At 35.3% G+C, this 25,148-nt stretch overlaps 1 protein-coding gene across 4 annotated transcripts in view; it reads left to right on the top strand.

Annotated features, from left to right (window-relative positions):
* The window catches only part of VPS13B (vacuolar protein sorting 13 homolog B), a 622,702-nt gene that overhangs the window by 461,061 nt on the left and 136,493 nt on the right, over positions 1-25,148 (top strand). For 3 of the 4 annotated variants that reach the window (XM_054692064.1, XM_054692063.1, XM_054692065.1), the window contains 2 exons: positions 7,453-7,848; positions 24,907-25,109. In XM_054692064.1, the coding sequence (XP_054548039.1) occupies positions 7,453-7,848; positions 24,907-25,109 (599 nt within the window). Of the gene's footprint in view, positions 1-625; positions 752-7,452; positions 7,849-24,906; positions 25,110-25,148 lie in introns of those variants that run through there. The other variant, XM_054692066.1, reaches the window with a different exon arrangement.

The raw sequence follows: 25,148 nt of genomic DNA, 5'->3' as shown, positions 1-25,148 counted from the left end.
ATATTGGGAAGCCAAAATCCAAAAATTGTGGTAATGGAATAGAGTGGATGGAGGATAAGGAAGATTTAAATGCTTGCATAAATACTGAGTTTCTGGCTGGTCTAAGTTGATGTACCATGGAGTAAACTGTGTTCCCCAATGCCTCCAAAATTCAAATTTTAAAGTCCTGATCCCCACTCTCATGGTATTTTTTTTTTAATAGAGGCATGTTTTATTTATTTATTTGTTTGTTTTGTTTATACATGCACTGGGTACAGTCAGAAGCACGGGAGGGTGAGAGAATTCACCAGAGCCAGAGCGGGGAGCAGAGCAGGCAGAAGGACCGAAGTACACTGCTGAGGGGAGCAGCGGGCGGCAGGAGAGGTCAGCGCGCCATATGGGACCCTCCTCTGGTGGCCAGGGAGCAGCCAGGGATGGAACCGGTGCCGCAGAGGCTGCAGGCAGCTTCGCAACCCAGTGCTCAACCGCTGCGCCACCAGGGAGGCCCTCTCATGGTATTTGAAGTTGGAGTCTTTAGGAGATAATTAGGTTTAGATGACGTCATGAGGGAGGGTGGGGCTCTCACAATAGAATTAGTTCACTTATTAGAGGAGATACTAGAGAGCTTGTTGTCTCTCTCCCATAGGACACAGTGAGAAAGCAGCTATCTGAAAGAGAACCTTCACCAACCATAGTGGCTCTCTAATTTCAAAATTGCAGTTTCTGGAACTATGAGAAAATGAATTTCTGTTTTTAAAGTCACCAGGCCATGGTATGTTGTTATGAGCTAACTAAAACAAATGGTAATCCTTTCTGGGATAGAAAATACTTGACTAGAACCCACATTGTTATTGTTTGTGAAAATAGGGAGCTTTGCCTTGGGTATTTTGAATTTTATGACAATTGTACATACATATGTGCAGCTGACAAGAGACACTGGGAATATGAATATAGGATTGAAAGTTTTGGAGTTTTTAGGATATAGATACTATTTCAAGCCATGACCATGGATGAGACTTTTCAGGGAAATTAGAAGGAAAATAGAAAAAGAAACTAAGAACTGATATTCATCTTGAAATCCAGTCAGTTTTTAATGGCAAAAAGGGAAAGGAAGGAGGACCGCAGAAAAGAATTGATGACAAAGAGGAATATTTGAAGAATATAATGTCAAAGAAACCAAGGAAAAGGGATGTTCAAAAAGGAAGAAGTAGTCAGCTGTGTCAAATGGTACTTTGAGATACAGAAAGATGTGAAACTGAAAATATCTAACATTGTGACTACAAGTGTTTCCTCCATTGACTAGTCTCAAATACATTGAGGAATAAGCAGGAGGATGAGAAATAGAAGCGGAGAGTACATGCAACTCTTCCACCAAGTTTAACTGTGAGGGAGAATAGTAAGAATATGAATATATGAAGTGCTATTTGGTATCACGGTTTTGGGTTTTATTTTCATAATGAAAGAAACTTGGGTTTACTCATGTTTAAATGTCAGCAAGAGGAAATCAGTTGAAATAGTAGCTGGATAAACTTTAGAAAAGGAAAGATAAAAGCAGTTTCCTTAGAAAGAGGGAAGAAGAATCCAATACACATGTGAAGAACTGATATTAGATTACAGAAGAGCAAAAGCTTCTCTATTTTACATGAAAATTTTAAAAGGAAGAAAGGTGTCATGTACAGGTAGTTTTTCAGTTTAGTGGCAAGAAATAAAGAGAAATTTAATGGCTTAAATTTTCTTATGATGCTAGAAACAAGATCAGCTATTAAAACTGAAGAGAGATGAAAGGTGTGTGAAGGTTTGGGGGCAAATGGTTAAAAATCACCTTCCAGTATCACTTCTTCAGATGCCATGCTCGTTCTCATCCCCATGCCTTTTTAAAATTTATGGAAAATTTCAAGCACATATAAAAGCAGTACTGAGCCTTCTCCTTAAGCAGTTGCAAAGTCATAGCCACTATTATTTCTTAAATACCCATATTCACTTCAATCATTTTGAAGTAAATCCCAGGTATCATATTACCTCTCTAAAAGATAAGAACTTTTAAGAATATCATCCCAGGGGCCTCCCCGGTGGTGCAGCGGTTGAGCACTGAGTTGTGAAGCTGCCTGCAGCCTCTGCAACACTGGTTTGATCCCTGGCTGCTCCCCTGCCACCGGAGGAGGTACCGCATGGCGCGCAGACCTCTCCTGCCACCCGCTGCTCCCCTCAGTAGTGTGCTTCGGTCCTTCTGCCTGTTCTGATCTCTGCTCTGGCTCTGGTGAATTCTCTCGCCATCCCGCGCTTCTGACTGTACCCAGTGCTTGTATAAATAAGTAAATCTTAAAAAAAAAAGAAAAATCATCCCAGTACTATTAATATGTACAAACCTAAAGCTAATATTATTCTTCAGTATAATCAAATATCGGTTAGTGTTTAAATTTCCCAATATTTCATAAATATGTTTGTGAAAATGTGGATGTATGTGTTCTTATTTATATTTTTTAAGTTTGTTGGTTGCCACAGCATACAGATAAGGTGAAGGCATCACTATTGGTTGATGTATCTTTCAAGTTTCTTTTAATCAGTAGGTTCGTTTTTCACCCCTTACAGTTTATGTCTTCAAGAAACCACATATAAACCTATAGTGTTTACTACTTTGGATTTTGCTTATGCCCCTGCCTGTCTATTTCCTGAATATAAATGGATAGTTGGCCTGATCTAATTCAGGTTTGTTTGTTTGCTTAGCAAGACTGTTTTGTGAAAGATTTTGTATAGTTCTATAATGTCTGAAGTTCCCTTTTTTGTGACGCTACAGCAGTTATTAATGCTAAATGCCTAGACTCACTGCAGGGTGCAAAGAGTAATATATTAATTTTAGCATTTCTTTTTCATGTATTAACTGGAATTCCCTCACATATTATTTGGTTACTTAGTAGTATTGTTCATCTAAGAAAAGCAAAGATAAATGCTATGTTCTTTCCCTTTGTCCATTATCAAAAGCGAGTTGATTTTCTAGATGGGAGGAAATTTTTTCACAGGTTATATAAAATCATCACCATGTACACTTTAAATATCTTAGAATTTTCTCAATTATACTTCAGTAAAGCTGAGGGAGGAAAATGAGTTTGTTTTCTAGAATATTTCAGTGGTGGCCAATCAGTTGTTGTTGTTGTTTGGTGTTATTCTGAATTCATTATTTTTAATGGTGTTTAAATTGTGTAATCATTGGAAACAGGAACCTCTGTAAATTGGCTTCTCTAATGCTTTTGACCATCCCTCAGTCTGGAATCCTTGTTCCCTTATCTCAGCACAACATTTGGTGGTTCCCAAAAGTCAGATATGCTGTCTTCAAAGATGATTATATGTCATCATTGAAAATAGCAGAAGGTGGTGCAGGGTGGAGTTGGAGGGAGTAAAGCCATAGATGTTATTTCCCCTTCTATTTCTGTAGCAACTACTTAGAAGAAGAAAAGTGCATTTATATGAGTTCAGTTTAATACATTCATTTTAGAAAACCAGTACAATTACCTTATAGCCATAAGTTTTTTGTTATAATTGGGGGGATAGAATATGGTCCAAAAAGTTAATGCTTGATCATAAGAATATGTACATGAGTAATTATGATAGTCATGATGATTCCCAAATCCCAGTGACAAGCACTATGAATTGCTGCTAGCTGACCCAGTCACAGACATGTGTCAGTTAGTTCATGTCTGTGAGCTTCCTTCACACATGTGAGACAACTTATGCCCAGTTTCACTTGGTGCACCAATATTAATTGAAGCACTCATGTCTACCTCCACTGAGTTCTTTTTACTTCACATTGTCGATGAAAACATATTGCTCTCTTGACATGGGCACGTTTCCAGGTTTTCTAGCTCTCACACCTGTGAATACTCAGTTTTCCTGTCCATTATCATCATGAATACCTTTCCTTGGACATTATACAGAAATATGAGCTTGAATCGATGAATAAAAAAGTACTGTGTCCTAATAATAAAAAAACACTTTTTATTTGAGTTATTATAATGCATTAAGTCAATCTTGCTTATACTTTCTGTTTTTTGCATTTACCTCTCTAAGGTGTGGTGGAAAACACCATCATTCTTATGACTATACATAACCACCCATGTACGCACTGACTATTTTCATAGCAAGCCTTCCTTGTCTAAAAAAATGTTTGTCTTTTGCAAATAAAATTCCAAAGGAAGAAACACTTAACAAAGAAGTTTTCTTTCATAAATGTTATGATTTGGGTATAACAAGCCATATTGAATCCATTGGGTTTTTGTAATAGATTTCAAAATACATCATAAACGTAAGTAATATGATGACTAATGGGTCAAGTAAAGTTGGAACATTTTAAATGAGAAAATAGCTGGAACAGTTTTCAGGAAACTTTTCCAGTTGATGTTTGGTCCCCCACAAGGTGTACATTAACATAAACTTAGGGGAATCACCGCTGGGACTGAAATTCCCTCTCTGATTTCATTATTACAATATGATTCTTTTTCTTTCACTATTAAGTCATCTCCTAGGGTGATGGGAGCATAAAATAAATGTAATTTATTTGTATTTATCTAATCTCCTTTTAACTCAATCATTATTCCATCATTCTGTTTCCTGGTAGCTATTCAGAAAGTTTTAAATGGCAATTAGAATTTAATAATTGACAGGTATGGGTTTACTTGGTGTCTTAAAAATAGAAAATGTGTTTGGGGGACAGTGAGAAATTAGATCTGACAGAGAAATAGATCACTCAGCTGGGAGATTCTCTGTTACTGCTTATTCCTAAAATGTAAACTTTGAAAATAATCCATTTATTAAAGCTCAGTGAGGAGTACAGAAAAAGCCTAAACTCCTTAAGACAAGAATCTGATTAGAATAGCGTCCACATTTTAATAATATAAAATATAAAAATAAACCTAGTTCTTTGTCCAGTTATATTTCCCAGTTCTTGTAAAACGTTTTATGTATGTATCTCTGTTGAATATGTTTTTAGTTCATGTCTTTAATGTTTTCATCTTAATAATGAGTTAATGCTTTTCTCAATTTTTAAAAATAGACCAGAAAAATACGTTTTTATTTTTGGTTTAACCTGCCTTTTTACCTCCTTCATAATCTTTTTGAAGGACTCATATAACTAGATCAGGCCCACCAGTTAATCTCTGTATTTTAAATTCAACTGACCTGTTGTTGTTGTTGTTTTTTTTTAATCACAATTATAAAATCACTTCACAGCATAGACTTGCCTAGATTTGTATGATTGAATAACCAAGTGAGAAGAGTTTTAAGAAGGGGCATCATCTTAAGAACTCTCCCTGCCAAAGAAACAAATCAGAGAGTTTGGGGATGTGCCAGCATGAAGTGACCAGACATGTACTTTATGCTAAGTTTGAGGCATGATGCTGAGTATTAAAGACAAAAAATGTGCATTCAAGGATTTTCTTGATTGGCTGGAAACATAACTCAAAAAAAGGTAATTTGTGCAGGGTCAGCTTTATGGATCAACTTCTTGGAGAAAATACTAAGCAGTATCTTGAACGTTGGGCAATAGACAGGAAATAAGAGGGCCTAGTAGATGAGGAAGCAACATGAGCAAAGGCTTAGAGGTATGAACAGCATAGTTTGAGGGAAGGAGATTCTATAAACTTTAATATTTCTGAAACTTTAAAGTGTGAGCTGGGCAATGCCTACAAATAAGGAGAGCAGCCTTTTTCACCCCATTCTAAAGAGCTTGTTTTTTTTTAATCCCATAGGGAAAGAGAACCATTAAAGAGTTTTAAGCAGAGATACCAGTCAGAATCACATTTGAGGCAAATCAGTTGCATTTGGAGACTAGATTAAAGGGGATCTATCTAATGGAGGAACCATTTTGGAGGCCTTATGTTAGCTGAACGATATCAAATGCATGAGGTTAAAAAAAATAGGGAGTAGCTAGAATGCTGGATAGAAATGATTAGATTTCAGCAATACCTTGGAAGTAAAATTGATTGAACTGAGCTGATCCAGACCAGGAAAAAAGGGAATGAAATGAGTCAAAAAGTCAAATTTCTGATTTGAGCCACTTGTAGATTATAGTGCCATTAACTAAGACAGGGAGTATTGCATGTCTGAGAAGAGTTAATGGATTGTTGTGGATGAATTGATTTGAGGGGTGGTGGTCTATGTGTTAATGTTCTGGAATTATATAGTGCTGATGATTATGCAAATCTTGTGAGTATACTAAAAAGCAATGAATTTGTAGGCTTTAAATAGGTATTGTATAGTATGCGAGTTATATGTCAATAAAATGTTTACAAAATGATTCCTTTAAGTGAGGGTATTTTTCCCTCTTTAAAAAATGTAGGGTGTGAAGAACAGTTTTAGTATTATGGAAGGGAGGCCCAAATGTCTGACACTATCCACTGGACAGCTAGCTAGAAGCAAGAATCTCAGCGTTTTGCTAAACCTGAGTTAAACTCAGGGCCTAAGTTAAACAAACTCAAGGGAAGGCAAACTGAAAAAGTACCATGAGGGAGCCTGGGTAGCCAGGAGAAAACCCAAAGATGCTGACCATAGAGGAAGGTAAGAAGAGGCCCTTATGAGGAGAGATGAGGAGAGATGTAGAATGTTAAGTTTATCTCCTTAATACTTTTGTTCTTCCTGGCTTCTGGGATTATACTGGTATTACATTCTCGGGCTCCAATACAAAGAACAGTTGTTAGGTTCAGTAAAACACACACACACACACACACACACACACTTATTTTCTCACACATGTAAGACACTGAGTAAAGATGTATGACACCTCCACCTTCACAACTCTTAGAGTCTTTTGTCTGATTGATAATAAGAACAGTAGGAAGTGAAATAATGCAAAATCAGAAATAATAAGTTGGTTTTAATAACAGGTGACTGACAAGTAAGGACAACCTCTGTTATATGGTACATATAAAATGGACTATAGGGTTTAAGAAATCTGTTACATTGGATGAGGTGTTTGAAATGTTAACAATGCAGAATGTAGGGAAAGAGAGACTCCTGGTTTTTACAGGGGCACAAATATTTTCTGCATATACTTGATCAGAAAATTATGGGGAAAGTTACTTCTGGTAGTCAGTTGGACACATACTTACTAATATCAGTATTTGTGTCAAACATTGTGCTGGATGCCAATGGAAGTCCTTTTCCTTGAAAGAAAGAATGCTCTTCCTAGTAATAAACTGTAGAGACTGCTTCATGTTGCCTTAGGATTGGAGGGGGAGGATGTTCATGTGTGGCCTTCACTCCATCAAGAACAGATAGTCACATGTATTGAGATAGGAATGTCAGGATGTAAATAGTGCAAGAAAAGTGTCCCTTTGGGTAACTACATGGAAAGAATAGCTGGGTCATGGGTAGAAGAAATACAACATCTGGCACTCCTAATGAGTACACAACACAGGTGTTGGGACATAAAATTGCTAAAATCAGAGAGCGTCACTAATGTTCTTAACTTTTTCATTTCTGCAGCAGACATCAACTTGGATATATCGAAGCCTTTGAAAGCAAACCTAAGTTTTAACAAGGTGGACCAGATAAACCATTTTTTAAAGAAGATACAAAGCGTACACTACAAAGAGACTTCAGCCCTGTCAGACACCAGGCTGAGTAAGGATGAGCCTCTAGCCTCCAAATGTTACCATAGAAAGTTATTTAAACCTAAAGTTCATGGTGATGGAGCACAAAAGATTCCCTTTCAAGAAAACATATGGAGAACTGTTTCCTGTTTCCAAAAGATTTCTGTCCATACTGCTCAGATTGTGGTCTCCATGGAAACTGTCCCCCATCCTAATAAACCATGCCTGTTAGCATCTTTATCAACTCTCAATGGAATTCTTAATGTCAAAGCAGCACAAAAAGTTCCTGGTAAGTCACAGTAAAGGTAAGAGAGTAATAACGCCTTACTTTTAACAACTGAAAATACATAATTTTGAAGATTTATAGTATGTGGAAGTTAAAAGTTTTAAGGGCCGTTAGAGATGGGGACATTTCTGAGTAGTGACCTTAATTTAATCAAATAGCAAATCATTTGAGTCTTAAATGTTTTAATGCTCTAAACTGTTTCTACATACTTCTTAAGGCATGTTCCCACAAAAGTCTTTAAAACTGTTCTTGCTAAATTTCCTTCTACCTAATTGAAATGGCTGTGGAATAATGGAGTATTAAATTTTGTGAACCATCCGGTAGTGGTTGTCGAAGTGTGGTCTCAAAACCAACAGCATCATTGTCACCTGGGAATCTGTTAGAAAATGTAAATTCTTTGACCCTACCTCTTACCTACTGAATCAGAAACTCTGGGCATGGAGCCCAGAAACCTGTGTTCCAACAAGTCCCACAGGTGATTCTGATGCACTATATTAAGTCACTGGTAACAATTTATTTAAAAAAGAAAAAATTGCTCAGGTGGTATGTATGCTACACAAAAGTGTAATAGAAGCTAAAGTTTAATTTACAAGGACAGTGCCATTGAGGATTACCAGGCCCCGACACCTAGCAAGGAAAGACTGTTCTTCTGTGCCTAGTCCAGCAAAGGGAGGCATGATCCTGCAAACCGAATGTCATTGATGGGTGGAGAGGTGAGAAATTAATGGTCAGCGACTTCTGTGCTTTCCTCTTCTGCTATAATGACTAAATTGTGTGCTTTTTCACACTGAATCAAAGAGGGTAGGCAATAGAAATGTGAGGAGGGGAAGAGAAAAGTCAAGGCACAGGTGGGAAATGGCAGTTTTCGATCACAGAAACTGCTACTGTGGAAATTCAGGCAGAAAGCCAGAAATTTCACTTTGAAAGTAAAAGTAGCAAAAGGGAAACATTTTTTTCCACTTTTATTTGCAGAAAAGAATTGGGGCTAGAGAAGTAGTGCAGAGGATAAAGTAAATCCCAAACTACATTGCTTAATAAAAAGTAATTAAGTGGCAACTGCAGACTGACTGTAACTTAGTGTTATGCAGTTGGTTTGGGCACAGTAGTTTAGAAGATAAAGAGAAATTTTTATAGTTGAGAAGAATAGATTTTAGGCCAAAAATAGATGATTTATTTCTTTCTCACCAGAAATATTTGTGACCAAGCCAGCTAAAAGCACTGTATTTTTTTTTTATTGTCTTAAAACTTAGAAATGAAAAATGTAAGGTCCATGGGACTTAAAAGACTATGAAACACTGTAGGCTGCGATGTCTGGCGTACCCACAAATAAATTGCAACCCAGACACCACTGGGTCTGTTCCCACGCCTTTCCACTTGTACCTTAATCACAGAAAGGAAAGGTTAGGACTCAGAGTGGAAGAATTTTACTGTACTATATTTAATTCTAGGTCCTTTCCTTCTCTCATCCTCATTTCTTGTTTTATTCATTTGCTGCTCATATTTTATCTACATTTAATGGTGTCTATTCTTGGTAAAAATCTCTAAGATATAATTAAATTACTCTATTGAACTATAAACAGTAATATTCTCATTCTGTTGTTGTAACTTGTTTCCCCCTTCATACTTGAAAAACTATGCATCCCCCTCTAATTCTTTTACAATTGTCCTCTTAAATCCAGTTAAATGAAAAGATAAAAGCTATAGCTTTGACTAAGACATACTTCATACAACTCTAATGACTTGTGTCCATCAAGTTTCTAAAATAAGTTGCTTGTGTCAATAAATCAAATCAAAACCAAAGTTTGACATTTAATAGGAACAATTTTATTATGAGAGCATAATGAACACCAAATCAGTTTTCTCTACATCTCTGCTTAATGTAATAGCACTGTTAAGCAACTTCAGAAGATAACAAAGTCAGCACAATAATAAATTGTAATTTATTATTTAGAGCAAGATTGTGGTAAATTCTAGTTATAACTGAAGTCTAGTTATAACTGAAGTCTAGGAAATCTAGGAAATTTTAATTGAGAGATTCCTGCATATTTTTCAGAATTGATTTTTAAGTAAGCAAAACTTAAGAGCTTTGATGAATATTTATTTTGTTGAATGGCATAAAAATCTATGTTTTGCAACCGAGATGAAATACATGCAAGTACATACTCAAGATATATTTTTGGTAGGTGGTAAAAAGTATCCCCCTTTCAAAAGCCTCCTACCAGTAGTCATATTTCTTTTTATATTTTTCAAGTGACATTGTTTTACATTCAGCCACATTTTTTTGTAGTATATCTTTAAGCTCAACAGAGTTAATGTCAGATTTTTAGTTTGACTCTAATACAGAAATACTTAACTGTGTCTTTGATTTTACAGTTTATAGAACTATTGTGACCATCTGCAGCAGCTGCACTTTTCAAATTATTTGCTGAACCAAATTGAGCACAGTGACAAAAGTAGTCATCTCAGATATACTATTAAACAGAGAAAGAAAAAGGAGCATAGCCTTGGTACAGTATAGCCATCTGCTGTACAGATGTTATTGTATAGAATGACTTAAGATAAAATAATTGTAGAAAATTTTCATTAAAACCTCAACAATTTGCACTTGTTTATGCGAATCTGCATAACTCCCCAATGAGACAACACACTTGGGGTTTCTTTGGTTCTCACTCACTTTCTCTTTGATCCTTTTTGATGTGCTGACTTTAATAAACACAGTCAAAAACACTGCAAAAACATCATGGAAAAAACTACAAAGGAACAATTATAGCAGCAGAAACTACTCTAATCCCTAACTTACGCAAGCTATTTTTAGCGGAATATTTTTTTAACACTCTTTATGTGACAATGTTATATAAACAGGGTAAAATGGTCCTTTCCAGATGAGTTTTAATTTAGGAGCTGAAATAAATTTGTAATGCTAGAGGAATCTTATGTTCCAAGTAATATTTAGAGAAACACAGTTGGCAGTGTGTTATAGGCATGTTTCCTCACTTCTGAAAGGTACAAAAATTATTTTTTTGCCTAAAGGTTATATTTTTTATCATCTCATCTGTCATAAGTTTATGGGAAGTGTATGAGAAAGGGGAATAATAAAAGAATGAAAGCGGAAAGTTAATGTTCTTCTCAAGACATTGTCAGTACATTTAAATCTTAAGTGCTTTCTTCACTTACTGGTTTTAACAACTAAATATGAACAGATTATTAACTGAAATAGTTCATTTGAAACAAATGAAATGTTTAAATATTTTCCACTTAAAAAAATTATGAGTTCTTCTTAGCCTCCTGTACTATTCTGGATTTTAAACTATGAGTTTCAAGGGACTTGATTTTTTTTTTTATTTTACTCTGCAGATGCTAGTGTACTAGTGACTTAAAATAACCTGACTCACATTTCTGCTAGAATACTTATTTTCTCCCATATGTCTTTGGTAAAATGGCCCTAAATTCTACTTTTGATAGACTTAATGCTGCGTTTTTAAAGTTAGCATATAACATTGCACCAAAAAAAAAAAAAATGCTATGATTGTGTTTTCAGGAACAAAATGAATCTCATTTAGAAATTATCTTACTGTATGAAACATTTTAAGTCAAATAATATTTTTTGGCTATCCATTAAATCCAACCCATTCTACAGTATGTTCTTTTAAAAAACTACCCTTCCCCCCAATCACATACAACATGATCTTTTTTGCTATTTGAAGTATGTCATTTTGTAAAAACCGTTAAGTATGTGGCTATAAATTCTGAACTAGCAGTGTAGCACTTTGCACAGGCAGGGTGGGGAGTGAGCTGCAGACTTTAGCTTCCCTTGTCAGAGTAAATTATGACTCTATTAGGGCGGCACTCAGATTTCGCAAACAAGGGTAAACAATTCAGACAGTGAAATAGCTGTATGTTTGGCTGCCTTGCTCTTTCTCAGGAACACTTAGATTAGCAACCACCAGGTAGGTACAGAAAAGAGTAAGATACAAACACGTTCAGTGGCACAAAGGATTGGGGGAAGAACCTAGATGAGCCATCTTGGTTGGCATTTTAGTCAGTGTTGGGAAAAAATTGCAAGGATCTTCTTTCTATGTGGACTCAGGGGACTTTTGATCTGGGGCAGAAAGCAAGGAGTTGAACTCCTCCTAGTCAAAGAGCTGTGGTTTAAATAACTTTCACTACCCCAGCCTCTGTCATCCAGATGTACTTATCTTTGTGTATAAACAAAAGTAGAGAGAAAGAAAGCATAACCACATCATTTTTTACATATACAAATAAATGCCTCTTCTCATGTTCACTGAATTCTGGACCAATAAAATGGAAAGCACCTAAGATTCCTTTTCATATACTAAGAAGTTAAACAAACTGGGTCTTTCATTGATACAAAGTATAGCTCCAGTTTTTCATTCCCTTCTTAACTAGATCTCCTGGAGGAAATCACTTAAGGCATTGTCAAAGCCATTGAATGCTGCAGAGATGCAAGTTAGCCTAAGGGGAAATAAAACATTAAATTAGATATGACTACCTTAAATAATATGTTGCAATAAGGAGCCATTTACAACACCCCAAAGGCATTTGTTACTTTTAGAAAGAAATAGCATCTCTTTACAAAGCCTGAACAATAGGAAATGAATTCTTTGACAGTTAAAGTTGGAGAGCAAACTTAACTTTTAATCAGCCACTGAGGATTGAAGTGAAAGTAGAGTTTGTAGACAGGTATACAAATCACTAACAAACCTTAATGAATATTGGGTGTGGGCATCAGGGTGCTGTCATTTTTGACACTGTGTCCCAAGTAGCTTAAACCCAACACTCACAGAAAGGTGGAGACCTCATTGGATCTGTAACATCTGGGATTTTATTTGTCATTTTGGCATACCCCGCAAGCGCAAAAGAAAGAGTAAAAGGGGATTATCTTGACAATGAAATGAGTTACTGAATCTTGTGATAATGAAAAGCAGAAGAATTCTAATGCTTTCTATAGTCCCTGAGGTAGAGGTGCGTTTATAGTTTTGCAGAAGTAAAATGTAGGCAGGCAGAACAGATGGCCTAGAATCCGTGAAACATGACACCCCTCATCCCAGAGCTGAGTACTGCTATTAATCCTGCTCAGATTCCTCCTATTACTTTATAACAAGGTTCAAAGTTGCTACTGATGAACTGGCATGTCCCCCTTTTTCTACTCCTAAATAATCTGTAGATTACTGATTTTTTTTTCAATTGTGATATTTTTTGGTGCATACTAGCAGACTGTTGAAGCTATCAAAGACATGAAAAGCAGGAAATCCTAGAAATTGTATAGAAAATAAGTAGGAAAAGTAAAATTCTCATGACTTTTTTCAAAATAATGTCCAGTATTATTTCTCTAACATAATTGGAAATAAAAGACATAATTGTTTGAGATTCTCTTTTGGAGAGTTATTTTCTTGTCATCCTCTTAGAAAGCATATGCAGTTGGAGGCAAAATCCCAACATACAAGTTTCATTCTCCTCGCTGTAATCATTATTATGCTACATGAGTAGATAGAATTTTGTATAATTAGCAAAGAAGATACCACTACCTGAAAAATTGCCTTTTTTCATACCCTTAAAAAGGTAAAAAAATTAAGAATGTCTAATGTTTAAAAAGACACTAGTATATATGCTGTTCAGGCATGTTTATACAGTTACCTAGCTTTTTATTTATCAAATTATGTTAATATAGTCTTCTGCAACTTTCCTTTGGGGTATTTAAATGTTTCTGTGATAAAGGGTTTTTAAAAGTACTTATTATGTGATTGTTATTCTTCATGTACATTTGTTGTTTGAGTGCTATGTACTGGTTACTATAGCTGTTTTGAATTCCAATGGGAAGCCTTTAAAAGACATTAGGATAGGGCCTCCCCTGTGGCACAGCAGTTGAGCGCTGGGCTGTGAGGCTGCCCGCAGCCTCTGCGGCGCCAGTTCGATCCCCGCCGCTGGCGAGGGTCCCACATGGTGCGCAGAACTCTCCTGCCGCGCCCACTGCTCCCCTCAGCAGTGTACTTCATCACTCTGCCTGTTCTGCTCTCCGCTCTGGCTCTGGTGAATTCTCTCACCCTCCCGCACTTCTGACTGTACCCAGTGCTTGCATAAATAAATAAATAAATAAATCTTTCTAGAAAATTAAATAAATAGTCACCTTTAAAAAAAAAGACATTAGGATGGCAACTTCTGATATATAGTGGATTGAATTTTGGGTGTGTTAATTTTTAGGCTACATGAAAATTAAGTCTTCTAATAAACACTCAACTTAGAATGTTGCACTGAGAATGAGAGCACTCTCATGTGGTATAATGAACATGATGTACCTGCCCAGTCTTTCGTAGAGGGAGATGAGCTCATCTCAGAGATAACAATCTCTGACTTTTTCTTCTGATTCATCACCGACCTGAACTCCATTTGAACCTTGTTAGACAAAAAACAAGCAGAATTCCTGGCCCAAACTATAAAACATAATTAAGGCCTTTTGAAATGATGTGTAAAAGAACATTGCTATACCCCCACTTATAACCACTACCACCACCACAACCAATAAAGTTAAATCAAGCACTGCCTGTAATGGATTAAAATAATAAATGTTCCTGGATTTCAGTGTTTGAAGTACTTGAAGAAAACAGGCTTCCAGCAGCCTGGGTAGCTGAATGCAGGAGAGACATTTATTAATGACGAGTTCAAGGATTTGGCCTGTTTAAGATCATTACTTTGTGTTTACCGTGTGTTACACATCTCTTATATTTTTACACAACCCACGTGTCCATTTGCAATAATGAAAAACTTTTTTTCCAACAAAAGAATTGTTGATTGGGTAAATATGTTTCTCTTGGGGAATATGAAATCTTTGTAAGACTGCTTCTTTCTAATGAGAAATCCAATGCGGTTCTAGTAGACTTCCAAATTTATCCACCTTCAAATCTTGTCTGTAGCTAAATTAGTCTCCATATTGCTTTTGGTTACCAAATTCCAAACTTAATATAGACTGCTAGAGAATAGTTTGCCTCAGGTTATATGTTCTAGAATTATGTTCCATTGCCTTGAACTTTGCATGCCTTATGTACTATAGAAAAAAGGGCAATACTTTTTACTTCTGTTTTAACGAAGGTAAAGAATCATTTCTCTAAATTTCTATCTATTTGGAAAGAGGAGAAGAGGCAACTGATAAAAATTTCCCATATGCACCTTGTAAAATAGAATGTTCCTTCCACAGGAGGAAAAAGGGCCTTTGAGACAACAAAGAATGCTATCATTAACATGAAGATATCACACTGTGCAGAATGCTTTTGGAGAAGAAAGTTTCCAGTTCTATTATTTATACTTAGAGATCTTTTAAAAAATAATTTCTCCTCTGTATCCTAGCAATAGCACCTTATAGGTTAGTATTAGATAAAATGGGCAAGAATTGCTATAACACTTAGCACTGGGACTGTGGGAAAAGAGGAAATAAATCTCTCTCCCCCACTCTACTAATTTTTTGACTACATTTAGTTTTGCCTGTGGTCACAGTAAATTGCCCTCTCATCAACTTACGCCAGTAGGCTATTTGCTAACAAAGACCAGTGCAACTCTGTCAGTGAAAAGTGACAGAAGACACATCTTAGATGTTTTCTCATTGGACCCTTGAACCTGTGATCTATGTGGGTATTACATACTGAGGCCATGCAAGACAACTGGGGAAAGCAAAAGGAAAAGTATTCACAATTGAAAAATGAAATTACTGAGGCCAATTAATGATAGTAAGTAACTTTTATAAGCAACATGATACCAGGAGGCAAACAGAATCTGAATCCCAACTGCTATTTACTGGCATTTGATTGTGATAAAAGTTACAACACAGCTCATTTCCAAAATGAAGGCAAAAATATTTAATTCACAGGGCTGTTGAGAGGATTAGATGAGATAATGTATGCAGAATACCCTATACATTCCCTAGCACAAATTATGCGTTCAGTAAATATTTATGACCCTTCAACTGAGGTCATAAATCATTACATTTTAAAGCTGAAAATTATTTTAAAGACATTACTTTTCTTTATCAATAATCCTTTCTATCCTTTTGTCTCAGGGATCTCATGATCCAAACATTCTGCATTTAGGATTAGAGCGCTAATATGACTATACCTACTTGATATGTCTATAACCAAAAATAAAATATTATACTACTTCCATAGCCTGTCTTAGCCAAATTCATGACTTCTTTCAGACTCTTTGAAGTACTGAAAAAACCTCTTGGACTATAATTACTATGTAGGAACCTCTTAAGTGTCAAAGAACCCTGGGTTGAGGCCCACTGAGCTAGTCCTTCCTAACTCCTTTGTTAAGGGTGGAGAGAACAAGTGATTTGTTCATGGATATTCTCAGGTACAATGGGCACTGATACACATGTCCTTTGACTTCTGGTCTTTCTATTATACCAGTCAAAAACAAAAACAAACAAACAAACAAAAACTGGCTCATGTAGATCCAGACCAGTTCCTGAACCATAGCAGCAAGTCAGTTTGCTTTCAACATTGTTTAAGTAAGTGTATGTCCAGTTTTCCATTATGTTTCTTATTAAAAAAAAAAAAAATTCACCAGCAGTTCCCTCATATAGTTAAATTTATCAGCTACTGTATTCATCTAAGAAATTCTTGAAGTAGGAATAAGTACTGTTATTCCTAACTCTGTAAGGGGTTATCATGCACTTTCCAATATGCACAGTCAGGACTGCCAGTCTTCCTTTTTATTTTAAACATAGCCACATGATCCAATCAACTTTTATTTATCTAATAAACTGACACAACTGTAAAAACAGTGAGCATGGCAGCAGATTAGAAAGAAGCAAAGCATATCCTCCTCCATCTCTCTTTGACATTTTTAGTTTAGTTTTTCTAGGATCCTAGAGTTTTAAAACATTTCTCAAAAATATACCTTTCCCAGGCAAGGGCCAACCTAAGTTGCCAGCTCAGTAGGCAGTTAAGTGATTCTTTCATGTGAAAGAAAAAAATCTCCTAGTCCTGCTACTTGTCGTTTTCTTATGTCTAAAAGAAGAGGCTTTGGTTAGTCAGGGGTCTCAGCTTTTACTCACTAGTGAGGACTGGATGAGAGTACCTGAGGGCTGGAAATTCCATCTATGAGAAATAATCAGATACTTTGGAGAAGGGATAACTGTTAGCTGGTAGACAGTCCACTTGGGACCTCATTTTTATTTTTAATGTTTAAGATCTTTTTTAATTTTTAATTTATTTTTTAATTGAGGTAATATTGGGATACTCCCATCAGGTACTACACCATAGTATACCCACTGCCAACTCACCCATATTCCGCCACCATAGACCATTGTGCTCATTTTGATAGCTAGACTTTTTAATAAATTTATTGAGAAGCACCAGTATCCCTTTCAGTTTAAACATCTATATACAGATAGTTCTGACAGTTTTATTATTTTTTTATATCCTGTATTTTAGTTTACTATATTAACAGGTGCAAATATATAGGCTTATTACAAAATAAAATGTAATGAGGAAGACTCTAATCAACTTACATATTCAGGTCAAGTGGGTGGGAGAGAAACAAGAATTTATTTCATAGTGAAAACACCCACGTGTCATTTTATGTGCTTCAGCATAATTCACTGAAGGAATTAAAAATGGAAAGATTTCTAATCATTTCTTTTTGGACCATACTTAAACCTTTTTTTCTTCCTCTTTTAGTCATCCTGATGCTTCACTGTTACGCAAATTGACCTGTTTGCTGATTTTCTAGTAGCTTTAGATTACTTCCAGCTGCATAAAAAAACTACCTGGATATACTTTGCTAGCTCATGTCATCAGTGAGTACTCTTTCTAATGACATACAGAAGCTTAATTTAGATTCTGTTTTGCACAGTCAGCACATAAAGACTAGGAACCTTACTGAGGGTCTAGTAGAGGCCGATGATTTAGAGCTGGCAGCATTTTGTAAACATTCTCCAAAACAAGTGGTTTGCATTTATTAGCCTTCTGAATGAGTATTTTAAAGGTCATGAAACTATTTGTTCCTTGAACTAAATTTTTACACTCACTGAAAAGTATGTCAGTGTACAAACAAAGCAAGATTATTTTTGTTTATCACACCAGTTGTTTCTGAAATTACTTCTCAATGTTGCTATACCTCATTTAGTTTAATTAAATATCTGCCATTAGTTTGCTGAAGTTGAAATGAAAAATGTAAACAGATTTTTGAAATAGGCCAATTGAAAAGTCAGGCAGAAAAACATTTTGGTGAATGGAAGGAGGTAGAGTGAAGCGTATATACTCAGTCAAAATGACCTGATCTCAGAATTACTACATGTAACATGGGGTCCTGATTAGATCCTTGAACAGGAAAAGGACATGAAGGGAGAAGCTGGTAAAATTCAAATTAGGTCTATAAAGTAGTAGTATGATATCAATGTTAATTTACACATTTTTGAGACTCATACTATACTTTATATAAATTGTTAACATTAATGGAAGCTGGTGAAAGATATTAACTTTGCTGAAAGCCTAAAATTATTTCAAAATTAAGTTTCTACAAATGACCTGATCAATGATTAGCTAACTTTAGTACTATTCATGCTTTTAAAGAGTGTGATCATTTTGTCTTGTATTTTTATAACACATTCCCTCCTATTTTTGGAAATTTAGAAGGAAAATTAAAAGTACAGAAAGTATAAGGGATAACATATCAAGCAACTAGAACAAATGTAAACATTTTGTTGTATTTGCTATACATACAGAGAAAGAGATAAAACTTCACAGAATCATTCAGCCTTTGCCAATGTTCCAATGCTAAGAAGTTAACTCTTTTTAATTTTCATGTGTAGCATTTTGTTCAATAGTAGAAGTAAGTAGCAAGTAGAATAAAACATGCCTTAACTCACTTTCTGTTGCCATTTATACCAGATTTTGAATGTATAAGTATACCAGATTTTGAATGTATAAGTTACATGAACACTGAGTATTCTCTGTGGCCCTGCGTTTATATGTGTGGTGATATATAAAATAAGATTTATTTTATCCCAAGAAATATATTTAGTACATTTCCTGATGACAGAAACAAAAAGGAAGAGATGATGTCCCATAGGCAAACTTCTTACAGACTGAAAGAAAGGGGAAAAGAGAATTAATAGCCCTGTCATGAGTGCAAGGGATTATTTTCCTATTTTGTGATAAAAGTGTGAACTTTGGTTTACCACTTACAAATGGTCTTTGTGAGATTCATCATCACTCTTTATTAGGAAGTTATCATCATAACCTCTTGTTACTGGTCATTTACATCAAGATTAAAACCACTTGAACTAACATGTTCCTCTGTTAATTTGATATAACTTTTAAAAATGTAGCAGGAAATGTACAAAAGAAAGCTAGGGTTCGGGTTCTATTTTCAAGTTCAGAGCTGGTACTTGGTAAATCTTTCTGGAATGATAACTGGATCCCCTCACTAAAGGACCACATCAAGCTGGTATGTGTAACAAGTGTAGTGTACAGGTGAGCACATGGGAATGAGTTAAATTAGTTGTATGAGTCTCAAAAGTGAATGATATCAAATTTTCTTGTAGGTGTATGACAAAAAGGAAAAGGGCAGGGGGAGCAGGTAGGGCACATTCTTGTCTATTTGGCCATGTGTTTTCTTAGGAACTTCAGTCAGTACCTATTTTTGTGTCCTCACTGCCAACATTAGCATCTTCTTAAATTTTTAATGCCGCCTGTATGTTTAAACAAGCCCATGACCAGTGTTGATAAACTCTGAAAGGATTAAGAAAAAAAATGAGAGTAGACTGCTGGGTCTGCTCTTGGAGAGAAGGAGGAAAGGGAAAGAAAGAAGAAACAAGTGAACATGACTTTCGCACTCAAATACTTGGTTAGACTGAAAGGATTGACAGCATATAAAGTGAATAAAAAGAAGCAAAACAGTTTGTATGACAGGGAAGTGTACGTGTTTTTCAACAGTTCACTTGCTTACCAGAACCAGTATTTTTAAAGCTGTTTTGTTACTGAAGTACCATTGTTCTACATCATAGAATCAATAATACAATGTTGATTGTCTTTTTATTTCCTCTAGTACCTACCGAGATCTCGGAACTTGAGTAATAAATTGCCAAGGAAAAATATGACATGAAAGAAAACTGCAAATTATTTAGATTATCTTTGCTATCTACCAGTATGTGGTAGGTAACCAGTAAATATTGGCTGATTAACGAATATAAGCAAGCATAAATATCAAGCTGGAGATGATCCAAGATATCCAAATTCCTTATAGGCAGAAGCATGGGAGTAAGCACTTGTTTAAGAAATTAGGGACCATCCTGGATACTGTCGTAAGAACAAAAGTTATCTTAAAACCATCTGTAGCAAAAGTAAATAAATTCACTGAAATAAGACATTTGGTAGTATAGGAGGAATAGTAGACTGAGGATTACTCTTAGAAATCTCATCATTCAGATTGCCTTGTTTTTTATAAGTTGCAGAAAATCCAGTCTGGTTTGAACAATCTCATGTGGGTGAAAAGCCTGGTACAGTGCTCTCCTTGGGTATAGCAGAATTTATTAGGTATTCCTTTTGTAGTCACAGTTTCAGCTTCAGGCACCACATGGTGACTACCAGAATCTCAGTGCCTTCATTATCTTAACTTTGAGACAAGGTAGAAGTAAAGGTCACTTTTTCTAATGTAGTATTGTACCTCACTGATTCATCTCACGCTCATCCCTAAACTAAATCTAACTCCAGAGAGTATCAAACATGACAATCTAGGAATTACGGAAAGTTCCCACACCTGCTGATCTATTTCGTGGAAAACCAGTCATTGGATTCTGTCACACCTGGAGTAAAGCTAGGGCTGGTTCAGGGCCTGCCTCAGTTGCAAAATCTTTGTATCATAGGCACATTGTGTCTCCTATTGACCCCCTCAGTGGCCTACTTTCTTCTTCCTCCTTGACCCAGGCTCCTGAATATCTGCCTGACCATTCGCTTCCTAATGCTGGGTCATTTTCCTGCAGTTTTAGTCTCACTATTTTTACTTCCCTGAGAATTCTAAGTATCCTAGTCTCTATCCAAGCAAAAAACGATAGCATTTGCATAACAGAAGGAAAGTATCCTTCTGTGTTTAACTGTGATATAGTAACACGAAAGCTGTAAATATTTCTGTTTGTTTTGTTATATTTCAAATCTAGAATTCTTTCTTAGTTTCCTGTTTACCCAGTCATAGCTATCAAATGTGTAACTTTGGGAAGTAAAGAAGTGCCTCTATCAACCCTGCTTAAGGTCTCTGAGAAGAGTTGGGCACTTTCTAAGGAACACATGGACAGTAGAAGAATGAAAATTTTGTCATTCTAATAGGTTGTTTTTTTGTTTTTGTTTTTTGACAAAACCTCAGAAGCTTATTTAGATAGTACAGTATCGGTATTTTGAAGTAGTTCCTGTGTAGTAGAAATATCCAATAATATCCAAAATTCTTTATGTATTATTGCTTCTACAAAAAGATTTTATCATGCTTACAAACCTCTTTGTATAAATAAAAGTGGTAAAAGATCATCTTATTTATTTATAGACTCCAGACAAAATTTTGTCAAGTAAATTCTAAAGAGAATTCTACAGATAAAGATCAGCCCTGTCTTGGTAATAATAATAATAATAATAATAATAATAATCTCTTCTTTGGTACATAATTACCTTTGCTTCAGTAAAGTTGTCCCTTACGTCTGTCTTCGTTCTTCTGTGTTTATTTTGACCACTTACTCCAAAGTGGTTTTGTAGATGATTAGAAATCAGCACATCAGAAAGGGTGGCTACTCCGCCAATTTCTCACTACCATAGGAAGAGTTTACAAACATGAAAATCTAGAGACCACCCTGTATAGTATTGCTTTAGAACCAGCAGTATCAGTATGAATTCATGATTTCTAATATATTTACTGATGACTAGATATATAAATGTATGTCTATATAGGAGAATTGTATATATACACTTCCTAGCCCTTTCTCCTGAGAAGGCATAGAGGCAGTGGCGTCCTGGTAGCAATGAGCATACCTGCCACTCAGATTTTGGTTTGGAGATACTAACCATACCATTTCTCTGAAAAAATGACTGATAAGAAAGAATTGATATGGAAAATAGAGGATGAGCCCAGAACATCTTTTGGTGAGAAAGATCTCAAAAAATGATGGTATATCAAAAGGATGTAGGAACCAACTTTAAAAAAAGGGGGCTCCTAGTAGCTACAGGTAATTCAATTTAAGGAACAAAATAAATAATGGTAGGATTAGGTTATAGGCCATAAAAAATACTGAGTCCTAATGAATAAATAAGTGAACATTAAGTGGGGTAAAAGGGCAGCACTTTTATAGTAGAATATAATTGATGAATATTAAGAATAAGACCATAGGAAATCACCATTGTCACATACCATGGTAATAATCATTGCAGGCAAGAACCATTGATGGATACTAACACTAATGAGTAAAAATTTGATGTATAGGAGGATACTTGTATTATCTCCAAATAACTTTCCACAAGGCATTTATTCACAAATGGAAAAATAAACTTCATAGAGGTGAAACATGGCAGATGCCACTTTAACCATGTGATCATAGTAAATGTTATCAGTTATAAAAAACATTCATGTATATACACTTGTATTCTTGCCAAAAATGGAAAACTTCATTCTAATCATGACAAAGCAGTAGCTAAATAGAGACGTTCTAAAAAATAATTGGTGTGGACTATTCAGGTCATGATCAAGATCATGAAGATGAAGAAGCTGGAGCATCTGTCACAGATTAGAAGAGACTAAGGACACCTAACACATTTAAATTCAGTGGGGATCATAGGTTGGATCCTGGACCGACCAGAAGGACAGTAGTGAGGAAAATAGTAGTGTATTGATTTAAATTTCCTGATAAAAATTTCAGTATTTGTACTATAGTTACATAGCAAGGTAAAGGGTATAAAGGACTTTTTTTTTTTTTTTGCAACTTTTAGGTAGGTTTAACACGATTTCAAAATAGAAAAAATTTTATGTGAAGTTTTTTCAAGGGGAGTAGTTGGAATAGATCGCTCCTAGAGTTATTTTCATCCAGTCTTCCTATCCTGTGATACAGTTGTGCAAAATGAAGGATAGCAAAGATTTAATCACTTTATTTCCTGTGGGTCAGTTAAAAAAGCACAGAGACTACCAGAGAGACTGTGGGAAAGTGGAAGTCAGGATGTGAATGGGAACCTAATGGACTACGGTGAAGAACAATAGATCCGTTAGTGGTGGGTTTGGTGTAGTAACATAACATAGTAACTTTGCATCTGAAGAGGTATGACCCTGTACTTCTGAATCATATATAATTTCATAAACCAATAAAAATTTTAAAAGTTTAATAATATAAATTAATGGAGTGAAATTAGAGTGATGTATAAATTAATAAATCTTAGAAACCTGTACAAGAGAGTAAGAGCGCCTGAAGAGGGTTCCAGATTTTTTTGATTTGAATTCCTGATGAGATAATGATAAACATTAAATAAGTAACCTAGGAGCCCTTTGATACTAAACACTGTATATGAGAATAGGATATTCATGGTATAGGGAAGTATGAAGATTGATATGTGGATTTAAAAAATAAAGGGTATGTAATCTTGACATTCCTTTAATATTAATGCTTGAGGCTTGCTGGATGATTGTACAGAATTAAGGCTATACTTTTATAATCTCATTCAGACTAATTTCTGAATGGATTGGTGTGTTTTATCTAGCATATATTTACTATTGATACTAAGTACTTCAGAAAATGTAGTGCATTTAAGTCAGAAAGTTATGACTTAAGTTGTAAACTTTGTTATAAAAATTGTTTTTGATTCTTGGGTACTTTGGTGCCTGTTTCCATTTTTATATTTTGTTTCTTTTTTTCTTTAAGTGAAATGCAATTTTGAATCAAAAACTATCTATAAATGAGATAGACATCTCAGTACCACAATATATTTGATGAAAAAAATCTAAGAAATTGATTTCCAGAGTCATAATTTATAACACAAGTCCAGGCCCTTACATTTTTGTGGGTGTGATGTTTTCTGTGGATGATAAGAAGTTCTGTATCTTTTTTCTGCAGTAGGAACATACAACATATATGAAGTGTTCAAGTCTCCATAGAATTGAAAAGTCAGTGTGGGTACTGTGCTTTGAAACAAGTATAATGTGGGCCTAAGGTGTTTTTTAATCTTTCATCTCTTTTAAGGATCAAATATCATTAGAAAAATAAGCCATGGGCATTTCAAATGTGGTCTGGTGAAATTCAATATTCACAATGACAATTCCGAATATGAGCTCCGTGGGGGAAAGTTAACCCACCATTCCAACTTTGCATCCAAATATCTTAAAGTGTACCATTGGTTTTATAAAAAGGTTTTGATCTGCACTTCTAGTTTAAGTTCAAAAGAAAACCTACATTTTTAAGTGTATTCCTTTTCTGAGTATATTTACTTTGAACTATAGCATATAGTTTTTCTCATAAATCTAACCTGCCACTATCTGTTTTTAAGACTTTGTAAATTTCAGGTGGTTATGATGTGTGAAGTTTGGATTAAACTAAGATTTTTAGAAAACACATGTTATATATTTTGGTTGTTTTGAATTTTAACATGAGCCAGTCAAAAACTTGAGTGTCTCGCATGGTAATATACTATACTCCATTACTGTAAGAAATCATAGAAAATTGCCTTTCCCCATCATGTTAACAATAGACAAATGAAGCAGCTGTTCTTATTCTCAAATGTAGTTGTTTGAAAAACTTGCACAACTTAATGAAAATGTCTCTACTCATAAAACTTAAAATGCTCACACATGGAAAAAGTCATAATGTTTTGGAAAATATTGCTTTGTTAGGAATGTAATGAGGTATACCTGCTTCATAACTAGAATTCTATATAAATGGCATAAATATAGGAAAAAGCCAAAAAAAAAAAAAAAAAGGTTGTGACAAAGGATGAATTAGTACTCTTTATATGTACAGATAGTCCTCACCCAAATACACTTTTTGACTTTGAAAGTTTATAAAATATACCCCTCTCCATTTTTTTTCAGGTGTAATTCTTGGGTCATCATTTCTACTCAGTGTAAATGACTTTCTTCTTAAAACAAGTCTCAAAGAAAGAAGTCGGATCCTGATCGGACCATGTTGTTTTACTGCCAACCTGGAAACTAAATGGTGTAAGCACAGTGGCAATCCGGGCCCAGAACAGTCCATACCAAAGATATCCATCGACTTAAAAGGAGGTCTGCTGCAGGTCTGTAGGGGATTGGCCACATTTTTCCCTTAAGTTTTT

The sequence above is a fragment of the Talpa occidentalis genome, unplaced genomic scaffold (assembly GCF_014898055.3).
Source record: "Talpa occidentalis isolate TD23 unplaced genomic scaffold, MPIMG_talOcc4v2.1, whole genome shotgun sequence".
NCBI classification, from domain to species: domain Eukaryota; kingdom Metazoa; phylum Chordata; class Mammalia; order Eulipotyphla; family Talpidae; genus Talpa; species Talpa occidentalis.
The sequence above is the reverse complement of the archived record's forward strand: the minus strand, read 5'-3'. Positions and strand labels throughout refer to the sequence as shown.